The 19,581-nt window shown below is 51.7% G+C and overlaps 2 protein-coding genes across 5 annotated transcripts in view; both read left to right on the forward strand.

Moving 5' to 3' along the window:
• Window positions 1-19,581, forward strand: part of LOC135279919 (protocadherin alpha-C2-like) — a 179,108-nt gene that overhangs the window by 43,479 nt on the left and 116,048 nt on the right. The window contains exon 2 of one of the 4 annotated variants that reach the window (XM_064387497.1): window positions 2-67. The exons of 2 other annotated variants lie outside the window; for them this stretch is intronic. In XM_064387497.1, coding sequence (XP_064243567.1) covers window positions 2-67 — 66 coding nt within the window. Of the gene's footprint in view, window position 1; window positions 68-11,871; window positions 15,555-19,581 lie in introns of those variants that run through there. One more of the 4 variants, XM_064387495.1, reaches the window with a different exon arrangement.
• LOC135279920 (protocadherin alpha-2-like) lies at window positions 2,235-7,286 on the forward strand. Its single transcript, XM_064387502.1, has one exon. The coding sequence runs from the start codon at window positions 4,629-4,631 to the stop codon at window positions 7,269-7,271; it is 2,643 nt and encodes an 880-aa protein (XP_064243572.1). The 5' UTR covers window positions 2,235-4,628; the 3' UTR covers window positions 7,272-7,286.

Raw genomic sequence — 19,581 nt, forward strand, 5'->3', positions numbered from 1 at the left:
TCCGCCGCCGCCGCCCGGCCCCGCGCCCAAGGACACGCAGCCGGAGCCCTCCGCTCTCCTCGACACGGTCAGTGCAATGCTTGCTCATCTCTACCTATACTCCTTTTTCTGCGCCTTCTGTTCTGTGTCCTTTGCAGTCGCTGCTGGGATCCAGGCCAAATTGCCGCGGCCCGAGGGCGGTGGGTACTTGACGGGTCCTTAAGAAATCAAAGACACCTTTGCATCTGTCGCAGGGTCCTGCCGGAGCCGCAGAACTCCTGCCTGTGGGAGGGGAAGGCTTGCTGGAGATAAAAGATTAGCGGCACCTCTGTGCTGTAACGGTCCGCAGCTGAGGTTTGCTGATGTGGATATGAATTGTGTTCCCCTAAGATGAAATCCCTTCTCTAAGGAGTCACCTCTGCAGTCAGCGCTCTTGCTGTCCGGTATGTAATGTTTTCTCCCGGGTTTAGTGTAGGAGCGCAAAAGAAGGAGGCTGCGTTGGTAACAGACCCGTAGGTACTGTGTACTGCCTTACTGGCTTTGCCTAGTGTTGACTTGGATGGTTTCACCTGTGGTTTCTTCTCTGTCCTCATCCTCTGTCATTTCCCTCTACAAGTGTTCTGGGGACAGCTGGCGATTTGGACTTGTGGTCTAATGTATTTTCAATGTGCAGAGTGTAATTTCTCCATTTTGGTTGGTCCCAAATCAACCAAATCATTGTGAATGCACCTCCAACTTCATTGTGAACACTGGGATGGTGTTCTGGAGCAATGGGAGGATTTTCTGAGGGAACGAGAAATAATCTGTGAAATTATGGACCATGACATAAGAAGAGAGGAATAGGAGATGTGACATGATTTTTACTTTTTACTCGAGAACTACTGTTACAAAGTGAGGAGTGGAGCATGCCTTGCAGTAGGTAGAATTGGCACAGAGTGTTTGTGGCCAGGATTCTTTCCCAAGTTCCAAGGGTCTGATGTTGGAGGCCTTTTGAACCTTGAGATAATATGTGGTATTGAAATGGCCACGGAGTCCTTTGAGGTTATGAATATCTCCCATCAGAGAGAGTCCCTTGTGCTGCCTCTGGCCTGACACAGGGAATGTGCTGGGTAACAGCTGGTAACATGCAGACTGATGAACATTTTTGCTGCTGTTTTGGGGGTGGTGTTGTGGGAGAGTGGCACTACAAACTGCTTTCCATGTGTATTGTAGGGTTCTTGTAGCAGCTTCCACAGCTCTTGCCATGGTGGATCTGTACTTCTCTTGAGACATGATATTTAAGGGCAGTTGAGGGGGTGGGTGTAATCTTGTTGTGCTTTTCTTCCCCTTCTTGTGCTCCTGCCTGGTCAGTCTGGGCAGAGATGGTGAGTCCTGTTATCACACTTGGCTTATTCTTGTGTCTGGATGTACACACCAAACCTCCAATAATACAGAGCAGCCCGGCTTTGGTTTTCTGTTATAGAAATTCTTCCACTCTTAACGTTTTGATGGGATTTGAGGTGCAGGTTTGGTGTAATTTTCTTGAAGAAAATTTGTGGGGACTGCAATTAGTATTTTTCATGACTCTATTTGCAGAACCTTTAAGAACTCGGTTTGTATTTGAAATTGCTGAAAAGGCAAAAAGCATCCTGGCATGAGGGACAAGTTAAAGAATCACAGAATGTATTTGCAGCACTCTGTATATATTTCTGGCAGGCATGGGGAAAGGGGAGAATTTCAATACATATTTGAGGAGGAAATGGGAAATATCTGTTTAGCTGCGGAGGTCCCAGTTCCCAGGGTGCAAAATAGCGGATTGCAGTAGAATACTTCAGAAATGTTCCACCACACAGTGCTGCTTTCCTGGGATCCTCTCAGGACACCCAGGAGTTCTGCATATCAGGGCACTGTTGTTCTTCCTGGTATTGCTCTTAGTGTAAACATCTATCCTGTATGCCTTTAATTACTTGGGTTGGGTATGGAATGTTGTTGGTCAGAGAGAACCTTTTGGAATTTGGATCATGCTGCGGAGCCTTCTCTGAATCTTTCCCTCATTGTGTTTCTGCTTTGTCTTGCCAGATGGGTCTTGGTATTCAAGATGTTGCCAAAATTTGCTTTTCAAGACAGGAGAATGGGACTTTTAAAAAAAAATTATTATCCTCTTTTCTATCAAACTGCACATGCTTTTGTTTTTCTGGGTTTGTTTGTTGTTGTGTTTATTTCCTGTCTCTCATTGGCAACATGGCAGATATTTGGGGCATTCCCCATCATTGTGGTGGATGCCTGTTCCTGTCTTCTGAGGTTTACTTTGAGATAATTTCTGTAGTTTACAGATCTGCTTCCTCTTTCCCCAAGAAATGCGTAATGGACACTGCATGTTGTCCAGTTTCTGTGGAACATAAGTGATGTTTTTCTGCCCAGCTTCCCCAAAACCACTGATAATGTTAAGCACAATTATCCTTGAAAGCCAACTTTCCCGCCCCAAAAATATTTATTTTCTGAAGAAGGAACCAGTTCAGAAGAGGTAAGTCATAGAGCAAATGTGAATGTTCTTGAGACTGTTGTATTTTATTTCCTGTTCAGTTATGGCATCTTTTTGTTGAATTAGCAGAATGTTCACCCTATTGGACCAACGCAGCATTTGTCACCTGCTCACATTCCTTTTCTGATGCTTCCAGGCACAGCCTGAGTGGGTGACAGCAAGCAGGAATGAAGGAGGGACCAAAATTCATTTCACCAAACAGATGTGTAGGAGGTCAGGGGAGTGTTCTTAGTGACATTGTTATGGTGTTACCTTCATGGCTTTTGTTTGCTGTATGACAAGTGGATCATCCTAAGGTGAGCGAGAGATTTTCCTTGGGGCTTCATAGATACCAAGGTTCTTGGTGTGCTGTCTAGGCAGCAGATGCCTTCCAGAGAGGAAGAGAACTTTGAAAATGCAAGAGGAAAGTCAGGAAGGATTGAGGTACATGAGGAGTCCTCAGGAGCTGTGTCTGCCCAGTGCTTTTTTAGGTCTTTAAGGGAGGTTGTCATGCTGGGCTGTGATAGGTTTGAGTTCTGGAATGAGAAAATTCCCTGGTTTGATTGAACTCTTCCAGGCCTCCATGCACAGATGTCCCAATTAACTGTGGCCTCAGCTTCTGTGTCAGAGAGTGGTGGAAACTCTTTTGATGCAGCAGAGCTTTTCTTTGTCATCTGGCTGCCTTGCTGTGTTATTGCTGGGTCCTTGAGAGCACTGGAGGCTGAAGAGTGTGGCCTTTCTCCTGAACAGAGTGAAGTTGGAGGTGCATGGAGAGCAAGCAGGCTGCTCCCTCTCCACATTAAGAGGAGGTGTAGGGAAGAGAAATGAGACTCGGACCCCAAAATCATCTTCGTGGTAGGGGTATTTTAGGTATTTTTAAATATTTTGTGGAAGAAAGAATGTGCAGAAGATATAATTATGGAAATAGAGGAGCAGGGGATGCAGCGACAAGGAAGGAGGAGGAATGTAGAAAGAAGATTTAAAAAAAAAAAAACCAACTAAGCAAGGATGTACATGAAGGGGTCAGGTAAAAGAAGAACAAGGAGAGATATTCCCAAACTACATTGTGAGGATTTGGAAAATATTCTAGTGAAGACAGAAAAACCAAAACAAAAAACAAACAAACAAAAAAAAAAGACAACATCAGAAGAGACAAGATGGAAACAGGAGAGGAGAAGGGGGAAAGACATAGGACAGCGATAAGCAGGAATGAAAAGATATAGAGAAAGAACAAGGAAAGAGAAAATAAAGTAAATGGAAGGGGAAAATATAAATAGCATCAAGAAAATAATAATAATATAAATAGTAATAGTAATAAAATAGTAGTAGTAGTAGTAAAGTAAATAATGAACCGATGCAAATAAAAATAAAGCCATAATGAAAGTAAGAAATGAAGGAAGAATGGAAATATGAAAGAGACCATAGAGCTGACCAGCACGCACCGAACTTATGAGTAGACGCTGGGCAGAGTTGGTTCCTAACAGCCTTGGTTGGAGCAGCGCAGCTCTGCAGCAATGATGGCCCGTAAGTAGCGCTGATGACTCCGCATTTGATGGTCTCTGCGGCACCAGAGAAAACTGGCGACCTTCCAGCGCGGCTAAAGAATAGAGGTGGGTGGAAGGAGATGGGAAAAGAGTGGAAAGAAAGAAGAGTGGAATAACAAGGACGAAAGGGAAGAAAGAGAATGGAGCACAAAGGAAAAAAAAGGAAAGATAAAGGAAATATGACGGAAAAGAATGAATTGCAAGGGAACAAGCAAATGAAAATGGCAGTGAAGAAGGAAGAAGAAGAAATGAAAGAAGACGTGCAAAGACAGTAGAAGATATGAGGGGGAAAAAACGAGGAGCACGACAACAAGACACGGTAGAAAACATACCCATTTCAGGAAGGCAGCGCGGGGGAAAATACAGAGCGTGTGCGGCGGCGGAGCAGCGCACGGTGTCGCTGCAGGCTCAGGAACGGCTCGGTGCGGGCGGCTCCGCCCCGGTGCGGCGGAGAGCCCGGCTGTGAGCGCGGGGGGGCGGCGCGGGCCGGGCAGCAGAGCCGGTGCGTCCGGGCGGCGGCGGGGAGCCGTGCGGGGCCCGGGCCGGGGCCGGCAGCCACAGCGGCGACAGCGGCGAGAGCGGCGAGAGCGGCGGCGGCAGGGAGGATGGGCGAGCGGTGGTGTGCGGCGGTGCTGCGGGTGCTGGTGCTGCAGGCGCTGTCCTGGGCGCTGGCGGGCGGGCAGGTGCGCTACTCGGTGGCGGAGGAAGCCAAGGCCGGCACGGTGGTGGGCCGTCTGGCGCAGGACCTGGGCCTGGAGGCGGGCGAGGCGGAGGCGCGGCGGCTGCGGCTGGTGGCTCCGGGCCGGCGGGCGAGCGTGGAGGTGAGCGGGGCGAGCGGCGCGCTGCTGGTGAGCTCGCGGCTCGACCGGGAGGAGCTGTGCGGCAAGAGCGCGCCGTGCGCGCTGCGCCTGGAGGTGCTGCTGGAGCGGCCGCTGCGCGTCTTCCATGTGCAGCTGGAGGTCACCGACATCAACGACAATGCCCCCGTCTTCCCCGCCGCCCGAAAGAACCTCAGCATCGCGGAATCGTCTGTGCTGGGGTCTCGTTTCCCGCTGGAGGGCGCGTCAGATGCGGATATCGGAGTGAACGCACAGCTCTCTTATACACTCAGCCCCAGCGAGCATTTCTCTCTGGATTTGCAGCGGAGTGAGGAATACCGAGAATCCCTGTTTCTGGTACTTACGAAATCTCTTGATCGAGAGACGACTCCCGTGCACCGGTTGTTGCTGACGGCGAGTGACGGGGGCCGGCCGTCTCTCACGGGGACAATGGAGCTGGTGATCTCGGTGGAGGATGCGAATGACAACGCGCCCCAATTCAATCAGACTGTGTATAAAGTGCAACTGCCGGAGAACGCTACGGAGGGGACGTTTGTGGCGAGGGTGAATGCCACGGATCCGGATTTGGGAAGTAATGGAGAAGTGAAATTTAGCGTGAGCAATACTTTTCCTGAAAAGGGAAAGAACATTTTCCTTTTAAATGCGAAGACGGGTGAAATTCATTTGGCAGGCATCGTGGACTATGAAGAGGCTCGTTTATATGAGATACAAATAGAAGCGAGAGATAAGGGTATGCCCCCGCTGTCGGGTCATTGCAAAGTGGTGCTGGAGGTTCTGGACGTGAACGACAACGCGCCGGAGGTGTGGGTGACGTCGCTGTCGGTGCCGGTGGCGGAGGACGCGTCGGTGGGGACGGTGGTGGCCCTGCTGAGCGTGTCGGACCGGGACTCGGGGGAGAACGGGCGCGTGCGGTGCTGGGTGTGGCCGGCGTCGCCGTTCGGTCTGGAGGCGACGTTCGCGGGCTCGTACTCGCTGGTGCTGCGCGAGGCGCTGGACCGGGAGCGGGTGTCGGAGTACGAGGTGGAGGTGCGTGCGGAGGACGGCGGGGCGCCGGCGCTGCGCGCCAGCCGCGGGCTGCGGGTGCCGGTGTCGGACGTGAACGACAACGCGCCCGCGTTCGCGCAGGCCGTGTACACGGTGCTGGCGCGGGAGAACAACGCGGCGGGCGCGGAGCTGGCGCGGCTGTGGGCGCGGGACCCGGACGAGGCGGGCAACGGGCGCGTCAGCTACTCGCTGTGGGAGGGCGGCGTGGGCAGCGGGGGCGGCGGCGGCGGGGCCGCCGGGTCGTCGTCGTGGTGGTCGGGCGGCGGGTGGCGTCCGGCTTCGAGCTACGTGTCGGTGGACGCGGAGAGCGGGCGCCTGTGGGCGCTGCAGCCCTTGGACTACGAGGAGCTGCAGGTGCTGCAGTTCGAGGTGCGCGCGGTGGACGCGGGGGAGCCGCCGCTGAGCGGCAACGCCACGGTGCAGCTCTTCGTGCTGGACGAGAACGACAACGCGCCGGCGCTGCTGCCGGCCGCGGGCTCGGCCCCGGAGGCGGGCGCCGTGGCGGCGGCCGAGGCGGCGGCGGCGGCGGCGGGCGTGGGGGCGGGCTCGGCGTCTGGCACGCTGTGGGCGTGGGCGGCGTGGGGGGCGCCGGCGGGGCAGGTGGTGGCCAAGATCCGCGCCGTGGACGCCGACTCGGGCTACAACGCGTGGCTGCGCTACGAGCTGTGGGAGCCGCGGGGCAAGGGCCCGTTCCGCGTGGGGCTCTACAGCGGCGAGGTGAGCACGGCGCGGGCGCTGGACGAGGCGGACGGGCCTCGCCAGAGGCTGCTGATCGTCGTGCGCGACCACGGCGAGCCGGCGCGCTCGGCCACGGCCACGCTCAGCGTGTCGCTGCTCGAGGCGGCCGAGGCGGCGCTGGCCGCGGGCTCCTCCTCGTCGTCGTCGTCGCCGTCGCGCTCGGCCGTGGGCGTGGAGCTGGGGCCCGGGGCGGCGAGCGCGGCCACCAACGTGTGGCTGGTGGTGGCCATCTGCGCCGTGTCCAGCCTGTTCCTGCTGGCCGTGGTGCTGTACGGGGCGTCGCGCTGGGCGCCGCGGGCGGCCGTGCTCTCGGGGCCCGGGCCCACCACGCTCGTGTGCGCCAGCGAAGTGGGCAGCTGGTCGTACTCGCAGCGCCACAGCCGGAGCCTGTGCGTGGCCGACGGCGCCGCCAAGAGCGACCTCATGGTTTTCAGCCCCAACTTCCCCCCTCCGCCGCCGCCGCCCGGCCCCGCGCCCAAGGACACGCAGCCGGAGCCCTCCGCTCTCCTCGACACGGTCAGTGCTCCTTCCTTCACTCCCTTCTCTGTTCCTTTCCTCCGCCCTCTTCAGAAGCTGCTCTTTGAAGCCGGGCTCTGTTCCCACGGCTTAGGGATCTTGGGGACTTAGCGGGTCCTTGAGAATGATAATGGCATGTTTGCATCTGTCAGGGCGACCTTGGTGGAAGCCCCAGCTCTTTCTGGGGTGTGTCCAGAATATAGATAAGGCAGCATCCTCGAGCAGTTAGTGTAGGCAGGTGAGGTTTGATCCTCTAAACGTGAGTTGTTCTCCCCCAGAATTAAATTACTATTCTGTGCGAAAGGAGATGGCCGGAGATGCGAGATTTGCAGAACAGCCAGGGGTTCTGTTTTTCATGTGTTGCATTTCCACCCGAGTTGGATGAAGGAGTTCAAGACAGCCAGGCTGTGTTCTTGACAGTCTCGCAGGCGCTGTGTGCGACCTCGTTGCCTTTGCTGACTGATATCCGTGCTGATATTCATTTGTCTTTTTGTTGAAAACTGCCCTCCTCTTTTTAATTATGGTCATGTGAAGGTCCGATGCAAGGTGAAAAGTGGATTTTCAAGGAGAAAAGTTCTCTATTATCATTCTATTAGGAGAGTAATTTAGAAAATTGGGCAGGTGTGGCAGATATTTCCCATGATCTTCCTATGATCTTTTTGCAAGTATCGTGTTGTTCTGGTTAGCATTTAGGGAGAAGTGTGTGACCCAAGGTATGTGTTTCAAAAGGGAAATTTATTTTTTGTGTTCCTACTGCCCCCGTTCCTGAGGATTTGCATTTCTGACTAGAGGTGTAGTGTGAAGTACATTGTCCTTTTTAAATGTTCTCTCAAAATTTGCATCAATAGTTACATCAATGATCAAGAATTAAAAGGTCTTTACAAATGGAAATTTTCTCTTCTGTAATGAATAAACAAACAAATAGCCCCCAAAATCCAAGAATCACCTTTCCCCACCAATTCTCAAGAAAAATTCTCCAACACAGGCAGTGTCATGTATTAGAATGGTGCCCTTGCCACGTTTTTTTTTCACTTGAAGCACAAAATCAATGCTATTGCTGTTTAGAGGTTCCAACATCAAGTTTGAAAAAAGTATTCACATAAATAAGCATTAGAAAACATGAGGTGTCAGCAGCAGAGCATCTCTTATGCACTGTGTTGATGATACCATCATCAACATGGATTTTTATGGTGTGTCATTGCTGAGAAGAATATGCTAACAGTTATGTTGAACCTTGTGTTAGGAAAGGAAACTGTGATCTGTTGTATAGAGCAGGGCCTGGCCCTTGTCTGTTGGGAAGGGTGACCATGAGCAGCAGAAAGACTTGTGTGGGGAAAGTGAAAATCCTTGGGGACACCATGGATTGTGTGATAAGATAATACCATGAGCTTATATATTTCTCTTCAGAACAAGTCTCAGAGTGGTGGAGTGAAGGATTTGTACAGGAAAGGGTGAGACAAGATGGGAACAGTGTGGTCTTGTGGAGGATGCTTGCCTACATCTTAAGGGTCTGGAGTGGGAGGCCCTGCTGATAATGAGATGAGAGTGTGAAACTGAAATGCCCACGGTGTCCCTTGCAGTTTGGAGTCTCGCCACCAGGGACTGTCTGTGCTGCTGCTGCTGCCTGCTTGGTGTAGGCCACGTGTTGGAAAGTGTGGGAATCCTTAGAATCAGAGTGTTTTGGGAAAGCTGCAAAAGGCAGGCCTCAGCGACAACAGAACTGTGATTAGAGGTAAGCAGTAGTGATAAGATTTGTCAGCAGAAAAATGATATAAGAAGTAGAAAAGTAAGGACAAATGAACAATGGTCTGTGTATTAATGCATGTCTAGAATAACTCCCTAAGCTACAGAAAAGTCTATCTGGCGAAATATTAAGAAGTTCTAAGCTTAATAATGGAGCTCTGTGCAATGTGTGTTAAGGCTTACAAGCAGGTATTATATTTGAGTTAAGCAAGCATTGTTTTAACCAAACTTACATGTGCTTATAGTGGTTGGATAGAACTACTGTCAATATGCTTTTGCTTTGTGTTTGGTCAGAATACTTATAAAGTGAGTTGTAACATTAAGTTCTTTGCTGCCTGGGACGTGAGCTGCTGACATCTTCCCATTGTCATAGCCATGTAATGAGACTGATGCTGGAAAATACAACAGGTTGAGACGTGTTCCCCAGCAGCCCTGTCCTGTTTGTGATTTGTACAGAGACCCCGGCCAGCGATAGTAAGAGCTGGTGAGATGGAGAGTGCTGAATGTTGTCTGATGAAATAACATTTTCAAGTTCAGTGTTTCCAGGTGTTGTGGCTGGGGAATGCTTCATCTTGCAGTGCTTGTGTAGTACTGGGCTTTTGTAGTAATCTCTATCCCTGTAGATTTTACCATGATCTTTCCTTGCTTCTCTTCAAGTGGGATTTACAAGGATTTATTTTATTACACGTGGGAGTGATCTATATGTGCTCAACTTCCTTTACTTGTGCATTGCAGAAGTGGCCTCAGTAGAGATGGGGTGTCCTGATGTCACATGTGGATTGTTCTGATATCTGCCAGAACATCCCAAAAACTGCATGATTTGCCCAGTTCATGGTGTGCAAGTTGTCCCTCATGGTTGACACTCTGTGAGTGCTCTTGTGCTTTGGCACTTGCTGTGTTCTCTTGAAGAAATAAATCTGTGTGGACTGGGATCTGAGCTGTCACAGTTCTAATCACAGAACGTTTATGAACTCTAATATGCAACTCTGTGACATTTCCAACCCGAGTAACTGAAAAAGAGCAAAGCATTAATGGTGAAGATCATGTAGCTGGGAAGAGCTTTTAGACATTCTATACATCTTTTGTGATGATTCTGAAGGGAGATGAGGAAGTAGAAGGGCCTGGAGTGGGGTTTAGAGACAGGGCATGTTGCTGAGGTTGAGCAATGTTTGATATTTTGGCAGAGATCCTGTGTGTGGAAGTAAATAAGGCCTGGGCCTGTGTGATGGGGAGTGTGACTTTGAGTGAGAAGGAGTGTTGCCCCAGGGAAATGCAGATGCTGAGTACAACACGGCCTGCATCACAGTGGAGGAACTGGAGAGTGCCTGGTTAGCTGTGGAGATCTCATTTCCCATGCCTTGTGAAAATGCCCACCATGTAGTGCTGCTCTTCTGGGATCCTCTGAGGACCTCCAGCAGTTCTCTGTCCTCTTGCTTTCTGTTTTTCCCTGTGATATTACAGCTTATGAAGTGATTTGCCATCCACGCCTTTAATCACTTGTCTTTGATGTGCGATTTTCCTGTTAAAACAGAAGACTTTTTGAAATTAGTGTCATTCTGCCAGCCTTTCTTGGGACATGGCATCAGCCATCTCCCAGGTCTTGGTCTCCTGTCTGGCATTAAGGGACACTGTCCCTTAAAACAAGTATTCCTAGTCCTGGAGTTTCCTTTTCTGAAGAAGCAACCAGTGATGCTACAGGTGAGTTATTCCTACCAGAAGAGGCTCTATGTGAGAGACAGGTGTCCTTTGGTTCCTGCGATGCCTTAAGTTTTAGCTTTCGTGTTTTGCAGATTCTGTACTGCATTAGTATATAACTCTGAACTGCACATGAAGTGTTAGCAAGTTCTCCTCACAGCTCAGTCACACAAAACAATCCTTTTCCAGTCTAGAGAAGCAATGACACCCTTACAGCTTCAGGCCCAAAAAGTGCAAACAACAGGGAATTGAGGAGAGCAAACTGGGAGGATGGGACTGCATAACCAGGAGCTGTAATTGGACAATGATCCCCAAAATGGAAATGGACCAAAACTTATAAAAGTGTGGAAACTCATGACCCGTTGTCCATCTTGGATGTAGCTGTGGCTGGGCTCTTTAACTGCTCAAGGTGTATCCTGTGAAGGCCTTTTTAATAAATTCCTACTTTATTCCTTTAGCACTGCCTTGCTTCTCATTGCCCGGGAGCCTCTCAAGGCATCGCCTGTTCAGCTGTGGTATCTTCACATTGTATTGACTAAATATTTCCTGACTGGAAATTCCTCTAGGTTTGGAGGATATCATATTCTCTCATTTGATTCTGCTGCTTCCTGGGTCATGGTGGTAAGAGGGAAGCAAAGGCAGATGGAGAAGTGACCTTAATGCTTTTCTAGGACTAGATGTGCTGGGCATGCAGAGGATGCTTTCAGTGACAATGCCGTGTTGAATTTTGTAATAGCTCTGCAGGTGAAAAATGAGTGAGGCAGAATTGCTCTCCATCCAGGTAAAGGAGGAATGTGATGTCATCATGCTTGTTTTGCAGTTTTCTTGGAGTATTGTCATGCTGGACGCTGATGGGTTTGATTTTTTATATGCGAAACTCCCTTGGGTCACTTAGACTCTGGAGCCTTTTTTGTATTAGATGTCTGCATGGGTGGACTCTTCTCTGATGTAACAAAGCTGTTCTTTACTATATGATTGCTTTTTGGATTTATTTCTGGGGTCCTTGTGATGACTGAAGGCTCCAAATGCGGATTGGATTCTGAAGGGAGAGGAAGCTGCAGGTGCATGGTGCTGGAGGAAAGCAAGATGGCTATTCCCTGTTATGAGGAATGAGAGATGGGAGTGCCCTTTTGCTAAAGGACATGTCTTTGCTTCATGACAGTGTATGGTGTAGCTATTTTAAAAACATTTCCTTATGGAATAAAATACCTACAGAAGATACAAGGATGGCAGGAACACACCAGGGGAGGGAAAGTCTTCACAGCGAGGAGAGCAATAAAAAGTAAAGAAAAATAAAAGAAGATAAAACGAGAAAAAAAAAAAAGGCAACCAAGAAGGAGTGGAATCAAAAGAAGCAATGGAAGGAATCATTGCAAGGATGTCCAAAGGACATAGGACATGTTCACTGCGAGTATTATATAAACATTCGTAAAAAATAATAGTGAAGGAAATAGAAGCACAGAAGAGATAAGGAAAGAAAATAAGAGGGAGGATGTAAAAATATGACAGTCAAGAGCAAGAAGAAGCCATAGGGAAAGAGATCCAGGAAACATAAGGGGAAGAGAGAAAAGAAGGGAAACAATAGCAGAAGAAAATAAAGGAGAAAAGGATATATCAAGGAAAGCGACTGTAGAAGACAAAAGTAAGACAGAAAGGGAGCAAGGAAGTAACAAAGAAAGACGAGAATGGAAGAAAAAGGACCTGATCAGCAGGTACCGACCTTATGTTTACATGCTGAGAAGAGCTGGTCCGGAACAGCCTTTCCCCGGTTGGAGCACCGCGCCCTGGCGCTGAAATACCTTACTTAGCGCTGATAACGCCAACATTCATGGTCTCCACCGGGACGCCCGAGGGAACTGCCGAATCGCCGGTGGAGGCAAAGAAGAGCGAAGATTGGAAAGGAAGGTAAAATGGTATAAAGATTAGGGCAGGGCAATAAAGCGAAAGAACAACGCGGAGAGGAAGCAATAGAAATGAACGGGAAGACTAAAAAAGAAAAGAGTAGGAGAAGGAAGGGAAAGGCAAACCGATGAAAACCAGAGAAGTGACGGAAGGAAGAAAGGAAGGAGAAGATGACGGAAAGAAATGAACCTATGAAGCAAATAGCAATCGATAAAGAAAAGGAAACAAGAAAAATAAGCGGAGCACAGAGGTACAGACGTCAGCGGGGATGTTCTTAACTGAGCGGAGGCGCTGTGGCTGTGGTGTGTGCGGCGGCGGAGCAGCGCACGGTGTCGCTGCAGGCTCAGGAACGGCTCGGTGCGGGCGGCTCCGCCCCGGTGCGGCGGAGAGCCCGGCTGTGAGCGCGGGGGGGCGGCGCGGGCCGGGCAGCAGAGCCGGTGCGTCCGGGCGGCGGCGGGGAGCCGTGCGGGGCCCGGGCCGGGGCCGGCAGCCACAGCGGCGGCGGCGGCGAGAGCGGCGGCGGCAGGGAGGATGGGCGAGCGGTGGTGTGCGGCGGTGCTGCGGGTGCTGGTGCTGCAGGCGCTGTCCTGGGCGCTGGCGGGCGGGCAGGTGCGCTACTCGGTGGCGGAGGAAGCCAAGGCCGGCACGGTGGTGGGCCGTCTGGCGCAGGACCTGGGCCTGGAGGCGGGCGAGGCGGAGGCGCGGCGGCTGCGGCTGGTGGCTCCGGGCCGGCGGGCGAGCGTGGAGGTGAGCGGGGCGAGCGGCGCGCTGCTGGTGAGCTCGCGGCTCGACCGGGAGGAGCTGTGCGGCAAGAGCGCGCCGTGCGCGCTGCGCCTGGAGGTGCTGCTGGAGCGGCCGCTGCGCGTCTTCCATGTGCAGCTGGAGGTCACCGACATCAACGACAATGCCCCCGTCTTCCCCGCCGCCCGAAAGAACTTCAGCATCGCGGAATTCACCACTCTGCCGGGGTCTCGTTTCCCGCTGGAGGGCGCAACGGATGCGGATATCGGAGCGAATGCGCAGCTCTCCTATACACTCAGCCCCAGCGAGCATTTCTCACTGGATTTGCAAAAAACCGAAGTGGACGGTGAATCCTTATTCCTGGTCCTCAGGAAACCTCTGGACCGCGAGACGATTCCCGTGCACCGGTTGGTGCTGACGGCGAGTGACGGGGGCCGGCCGTCTCTGACGGGCACCATGGAGCTGGTGATCTCGGTGCTGGATGTGAATGACAACGCTCCCCAGTTCAACCAGTCTGTGTATAAAGTTGCAGTGCCAGAAAATACAGAATACGGCACCTTAGTCATAAAAGTAAATGCCACGGATTTAGATGAAGGTTCAAACAGAAATATCTCGTATTCCCTCGAGATTCTGTTCCCTCAAGATGGAAAAGACATTTTTGGTATCGACCGAAAGAGCGGAGAGATTCGTCTAAAGAAAGAATTAGACTTTGAGGATGTTAGTGTCTACCGCCTGCAAGTGGATGCTACGGATCAAGGCTCCCCTCCACTGTCGGGTCACTGCAAGGTGGTGCTGGAGGTGCTGGACGTGAACGACAACGCGCCGGAGGTGTGGGTGACGTCGCTGTCGGTGCCGGTGGCGGAGGACGCGTCGGTGGGGACGGTGGTGGCCCTGCTGAGCGTGTCGGACCGGGACTCGGGGGAGAACGGGCGCGTGCGGTGCTGGGTGTGGCCGGCGTCGCCGTTCGGTCTGGAGACGACGTTCGCGGGCTCGTACTCGCTGGTGCTGCGCGAGGCGCTGGACCGGGAGCGGGTGTCGGAGTACGAGGTGGAGGTGCGTGCGGAGGACGGCGGGGCGCCGGCGCTGCGCGCCGGCCGCGGGCTGCGGGTGCCGGTGTCGGACGTGAACGACAACGCGCCCGTGTTCGCGCAGGCCGTGTACACGGTGCTGGCGCGGGAGAACAACGCGGCGGGCGCAGAGCTGGCGCGGCTGTGGGCGCGGGACCCGGACGAGGCGGGCAACGGGCGCGTCAGCTACTCGCTGTGGGAGGGCGGCGTGGGCGGCGGCGGGGCCGCGGGATCGTCGTCGTCGTGGTCGGGCGGCGGGTGGCGTCCGGCGTCGAGCTACGTGTCGGTGGACGCGGAGAGCGGGCGCCTGTGGGCGCTGCAGCCCTTGGACTACGAGGAGCTGCAGGTGCTGCAGTTCGAGGTGCGCGCCGTGGACGCGGGGGAGCCGCCGCTGAGCGGCAACGCCACGGTGCAGCTCTTCGTGCTGGACGAGAACGACAACGCGCCGGCGCTGCTGCCAGCCGCGGGCTCGGCCCCGGAGGCGGGCGCCGTGGCGGCGGCCGAGGCGGCGGCGGGCGTGGGGGCCGTGGGGGCGGGCTCGGCGTCGGGCACGCTGTGGGCGTGGGCGGCGTGGGGGGCGCCGGCGGGGCAGGTGGTGGCCAAGATCCGCGCCGTGGACGCCGACTCGGGCTACAACGCGTGGCTGCGCTACGAGCTGTGGGAGCCGCGGGGCAAGGGCCCGTTCCGCGTGGGGCTCTACAGCGGCGAGGTGAGCACGGCGCGGGCGCTGGACGAGGCGGACGGGCCTCGCCAGAGGCTGCTGATCGTCGTGCGCGACCACGGCGAGCCGGCGCGCTCGGCCACGGCCACGCTCAGCGTGTCGCTGCTCGAGGCGGCCGAGGCGGCGCTGGCCGCGGGCTCCTCCTCGTCGTCGTCGTCGCCGTCACGCTCGGCCGTGGGCGTGGAGCTGGGGCCCGGGGCGGCGAGCGCGGCCACCAACGTGTGGCTGGTGGTGGCCATCTGCGCCGTGTCCAGCCTGTTCCTGCTGGCCGTGGTGCTGTACGGGGCGTCGCGCTGGGCGCCGCGGGCGGCCGTGCTCTCGGGGCCCGGGCCCACCACGCTCGTGTGCGCCAGCGAAGTGGGCAGCTGGTCGTACTCGCAGCGCCACAGCCGGAGCCTGTGCGTGGCCGACGGTGCCGCCAAGAGCGACCTCATGGTTTTCAGCCCCAACTTCCCCCCCCCGCCGCCGCCGCCCGGCCCCGCGCCCAAGGACACGCAGCCGGAGCCCTCCGCTCTCCTCGACACGGTCAGTGCTCCTTCCTTCATGCCCTTCTCTGTTCCTTTCCTCCGCCCTCTTCAGAAGCTGCTCTTTGAAGCCGGGCTCTGTTCCCACGGCTTACGGATCTTGGGTACTTAGCGGGTCCTTGAGAGTGACAATGGCGCGTTTGCATCTGTCAGGGCGACCTTGCTGGGAGCCCCCAGTTCTTTCTGGGGTGGGTCCAGAATATAGATAAGGCAGCATCCTCGAGTAGTTAGTGTAGGCAGGTGTGGTTGGATCCTCTAAGCGTGAGTTGTTCTACCTTTGAATAAAATTACTATTCTGTGTGGCAAGAGATGGCCGGAGATGTGAAATTTGCAGACAACCAAGGGTTCTGTTTTTCATGTGTTGCATTTCCACCCGAGTTGGATGAAGGAGTTCAAGACAGCCAGGCTGTGTTCATGACAGTCTCGCAGGCGCTGTGTACGACCTCATTGCCTTTGCTGACTGATAACCGTGCTGATATTAATTTGTGTTTTTGTTGAAAACTGCCCTCCTCTTTTTAATTATGGTCATGTGAAGGTATGATGCAAGGTGATAAGTGGATATTCAAGGAGAAAAGTTCTCTATTATCTTTCTATTAGGAGAGTAATTTAGACAATTGGGCAGGTGTGGCAGATATTTCCCATGATCTTCCTATGATCTTTTTGCAAGTATGATGTTGTTCTGGTTAGCATTCAGGGAGAAGTGTGTGACCCAAGGTATGTGTTTCAAAAGGGAAATTTATTTGCTGTCTTCCTGCTGCCCATGTTCCTGAGGATTTGCTTTTCTGGCAAGAGATGTAGTGTGAAGTACATTGCTCTTCTTAAATGTTCTCCCAAAATTTGCATCAATAGTTACATCAATGTTCAAGACTTAAGAGCATTAGAAATTGAAATTTTCTCTTCTGTAATGAATGAAAAAACAAATAGCCCCCAAAATCCAAGAATCAACTTTCCCCATCAATTCTCAAATAACATTTTCCAACACAGGCAGAATCATGTATTAGAATAGTGCCCTTGGCACAACTGTTTTTCTTGAAGCACAAAATCAATGCTGTTGCTGTTCAGAGGTTCCAAAATCAAGTTTGAAAATAGTATTCCCATAAATAAGCATTAGAAAACATGAGGTGTCAGCAGCAGAGCATCTCTTATGCACTGTGTTGATGATGCCAACATCAACATGAGTTTTTGTGGTGTGTCATTGCTGAGAGGAATATGCTAACAGTTATGTTGAACCTTGTGTTAGGAAAGGAAACTGTGATCTGTTGTATAGAGCAGGTCCTGGCCCTTCCCTGGTGGGAAGGGTGACCATGAGCAGCAGAAAGACTTGTGTGGGGACAGTGAATATCCTTGGGGACACCATGGATTGTGTCACAAGAAAACATCCTGAGGTTATATATATGTCTTCAGAACAGGTCTCAGAGTGGGGGAGTGAAGGATTTGTACAGGAAAGGGTGAGACAAGATGGGAGCAGAGTGGTCTTGCTGAGGATGCTTTCCTACTTCCTAAGGGTCTGGAGTGGCAGGCCCTGCTGATAATGAGATGAGAGTGTGAGACTGAAATGCCCACGGTGTCCCTTGCAGTTTGGAGTCTCGCCACCAGGGACTGTCTGTGCTGCTGCTGCTGCCTGCCTGGTGTAGGCCACGTGTTGGAAAGTGTGGGAATCCTTAAAATCAGAGGGTTTTGGAAAAGCTGCAAAAGGCAGGCCTCAGCGACAACAGACCTGTGATTAGAGCTAAGCAGTAGCGATAAGATTTGTCAGCAGAAAAATGGTATAAGAAGTAGAAAAGTAAGGACAAATGAACAATGGTCTGTGTATTAATGCATGTCTAGAATAACTCCCTAAGCTACAGAAAAGTCTGTCTGGCGAGATATTAAGAAGTTCTAAGATTAATAATGGAGCTCTGTGCAATGTGTGTTAAGGCTTACAAGCAGGTATTGTATTTGAGATAAGCAAGCATTGTTTTAACCAAAATTGCATGTGCTTATGGTGGTTGGACAGAACTACTGTCAATATGCTTTTGCTTTGTGTGATTGGTCAGAAAACTTATAAAGTGAGTTGTAACATGAAGTTCTTTCTCTGTGGCCTGGGATGTGAGCTGCTGGCATCTTCCCATTGTCATAGCCATGTAATGAGGCAGATGCTGGAAAATACAGCAGCTCGAGACGTGTTCCCCAGCAGCCCTGTCCTGTTTGTGGTTTGTACAGAGACCCTGGCAAACATTAGTAAGAGCTGGTGAGATGGAGAGTGCTGAATGTTTTCTGAAGGAGCAAGTTTTTCTGGTTCAGTGTTTCAAGATATTGTGTCTGGGGAATTCTGCAAGTTGCTGTCCTTGTGCAGTAGTGGGCCTTTACAGTCTCTCTACAGCTGTAGATTTTACCATGACCTTTCCTTGCTTCTCCTCAGGTGGGATTTATAAGGAATTTTTTTATTACACATGGGAGTAATCTTTATATCCTCAACTTCCTTTACTTGTGCACTGCAGAAGTGGCCTCAGTAGAGATGGTGTGTCCTGATGTCACATGTGGATTGTTCTGGTATCTGCCAGAACATCCCAAAAACTGCATGATTTGCCCAGTTCATGGTGTGCAAGTTGTCCCTCGTGGTTGACACTCTGTGAGTGCTCTTGTGCTTTGGCACTTGCTGTGTTCTCTTGAAGAAATAAATCTGTGTGGACTGGGATCTGAGCTGTCACAGTTCTAATCACAGAACGTTTATGAACTCTAACATGCAGCTCTGTGACATTTCCAACCGAGATTAATGAAAAAGAGCAAAGCATTAATGGTGAAGATCATGTAGCTGGGAAGTGCTTTTAGACATTCTGTACATCTTCTGTGATTATTCTGAAGGGAGATGAGGAAGTAGAAGGGCCTGGAGTGGGGTTTAGAGACAGGGCATGTTGCTGTGGTTGAGCGATATTCGATATTTTGGCAGAGATTGTGTGTGTGGAACTAAATAAGGCCTGGGCCTGTGTGATGGGGAGTGTGATTTTGAGTGGGAAGGAGTGTTGCCCCAGGGAAATGCAGATGCTGAGAAGAACACGGCCTGCATCACAGTGGTGGAACTGGAGAAAGCCTGGTTAGCTGTGGAGATCTCATTTCCCATGCCTGGTGATAATGCCCAACACGTAGTGCTGCTCTTCTGAGATCCTCTGAGGACCTCCAGCAGTTCTCTGTACTCTTGCTTTCTGTTGTTCCCTATGATATTACAGCTTATGAAGTGATTTGCCATCCATGCCATTAATCACTTATCTTCGAGGTGGAATTTTCCTGTTAAAACAGAAGACTTTTTGAAATTAGTGTCATTCTGCCAGCCTTTCTTGGCACATGGCATCAGTCATCTCTCTGGTCTTGGTCTTCTATCTGGCATTAAGGGACACTGTCCCTTAAAACAAGTACTCCTGGTCCTGGAGTTTCTTTTTCTGAAGAAGGAACCAGTGATGCTACAGGTGAGTTATTCCTACCAGAAGAGGCTCTATGTGAGAGACAGGTGTCCTTTGGTTCCTGTGATGCCTTAAGTTTTAGCTTTCGTGTTTTGCAGATTCTGTACTGCATTAGTATATAACTCTGAACTGCACATGAAGTGTTAGCAAGTTCTCCTCACAGCTCAGTCACACAAAACAATCCTTTTCCAGTGTAGAGAACCAAGGACACCACTGCAGCTTCAGGCCAAAAAGTGCAAACAACAGGGAATTGAGGAGAGCAAACTGGGAGGATGGGACTGCATAACCTGGAGCCGTAATTGGACAATGAACCCCAATATTTAAATGGACCAAAACTTACAAAAGCGTGGAAACTTGTGACCTGTCATCCACCTTGGACGTAGCTGTGGCCGGGCTCTTGCACTGGCCAAGGTGTATCCTGTGAAGGCCTTTTAAAGAAATTCCTACTTTATTCCTTTAGCACTCCACAGCTTCTCGTTGCCCGGGAGCCTCTCGAGGCATCACCTGTTCAGCTGTGGTATCTTCACATAGGATCTACTAAATATTGCCTGAATGGAAATTCCTCTAGGATTGGAGCATATTATGTGCTCT

This window comes from Passer domesticus, chromosome 13, assembly GCF_036417665.1.
Source record: "Passer domesticus isolate bPasDom1 chromosome 13, bPasDom1.hap1, whole genome shotgun sequence".
Taxonomy (NCBI): domain Eukaryota; kingdom Metazoa; phylum Chordata; class Aves; order Passeriformes; family Passeridae; genus Passer; species Passer domesticus.

Coding starts and splice junctions, on each gene's coding strand:
- LOC135279920 (XM_064387502.1), top strand. CDS start 4,629: ATGGGCGAGCGGTGGTGTGCGGCGGTGCTGCGGGTGCTGGTGCTGCAG.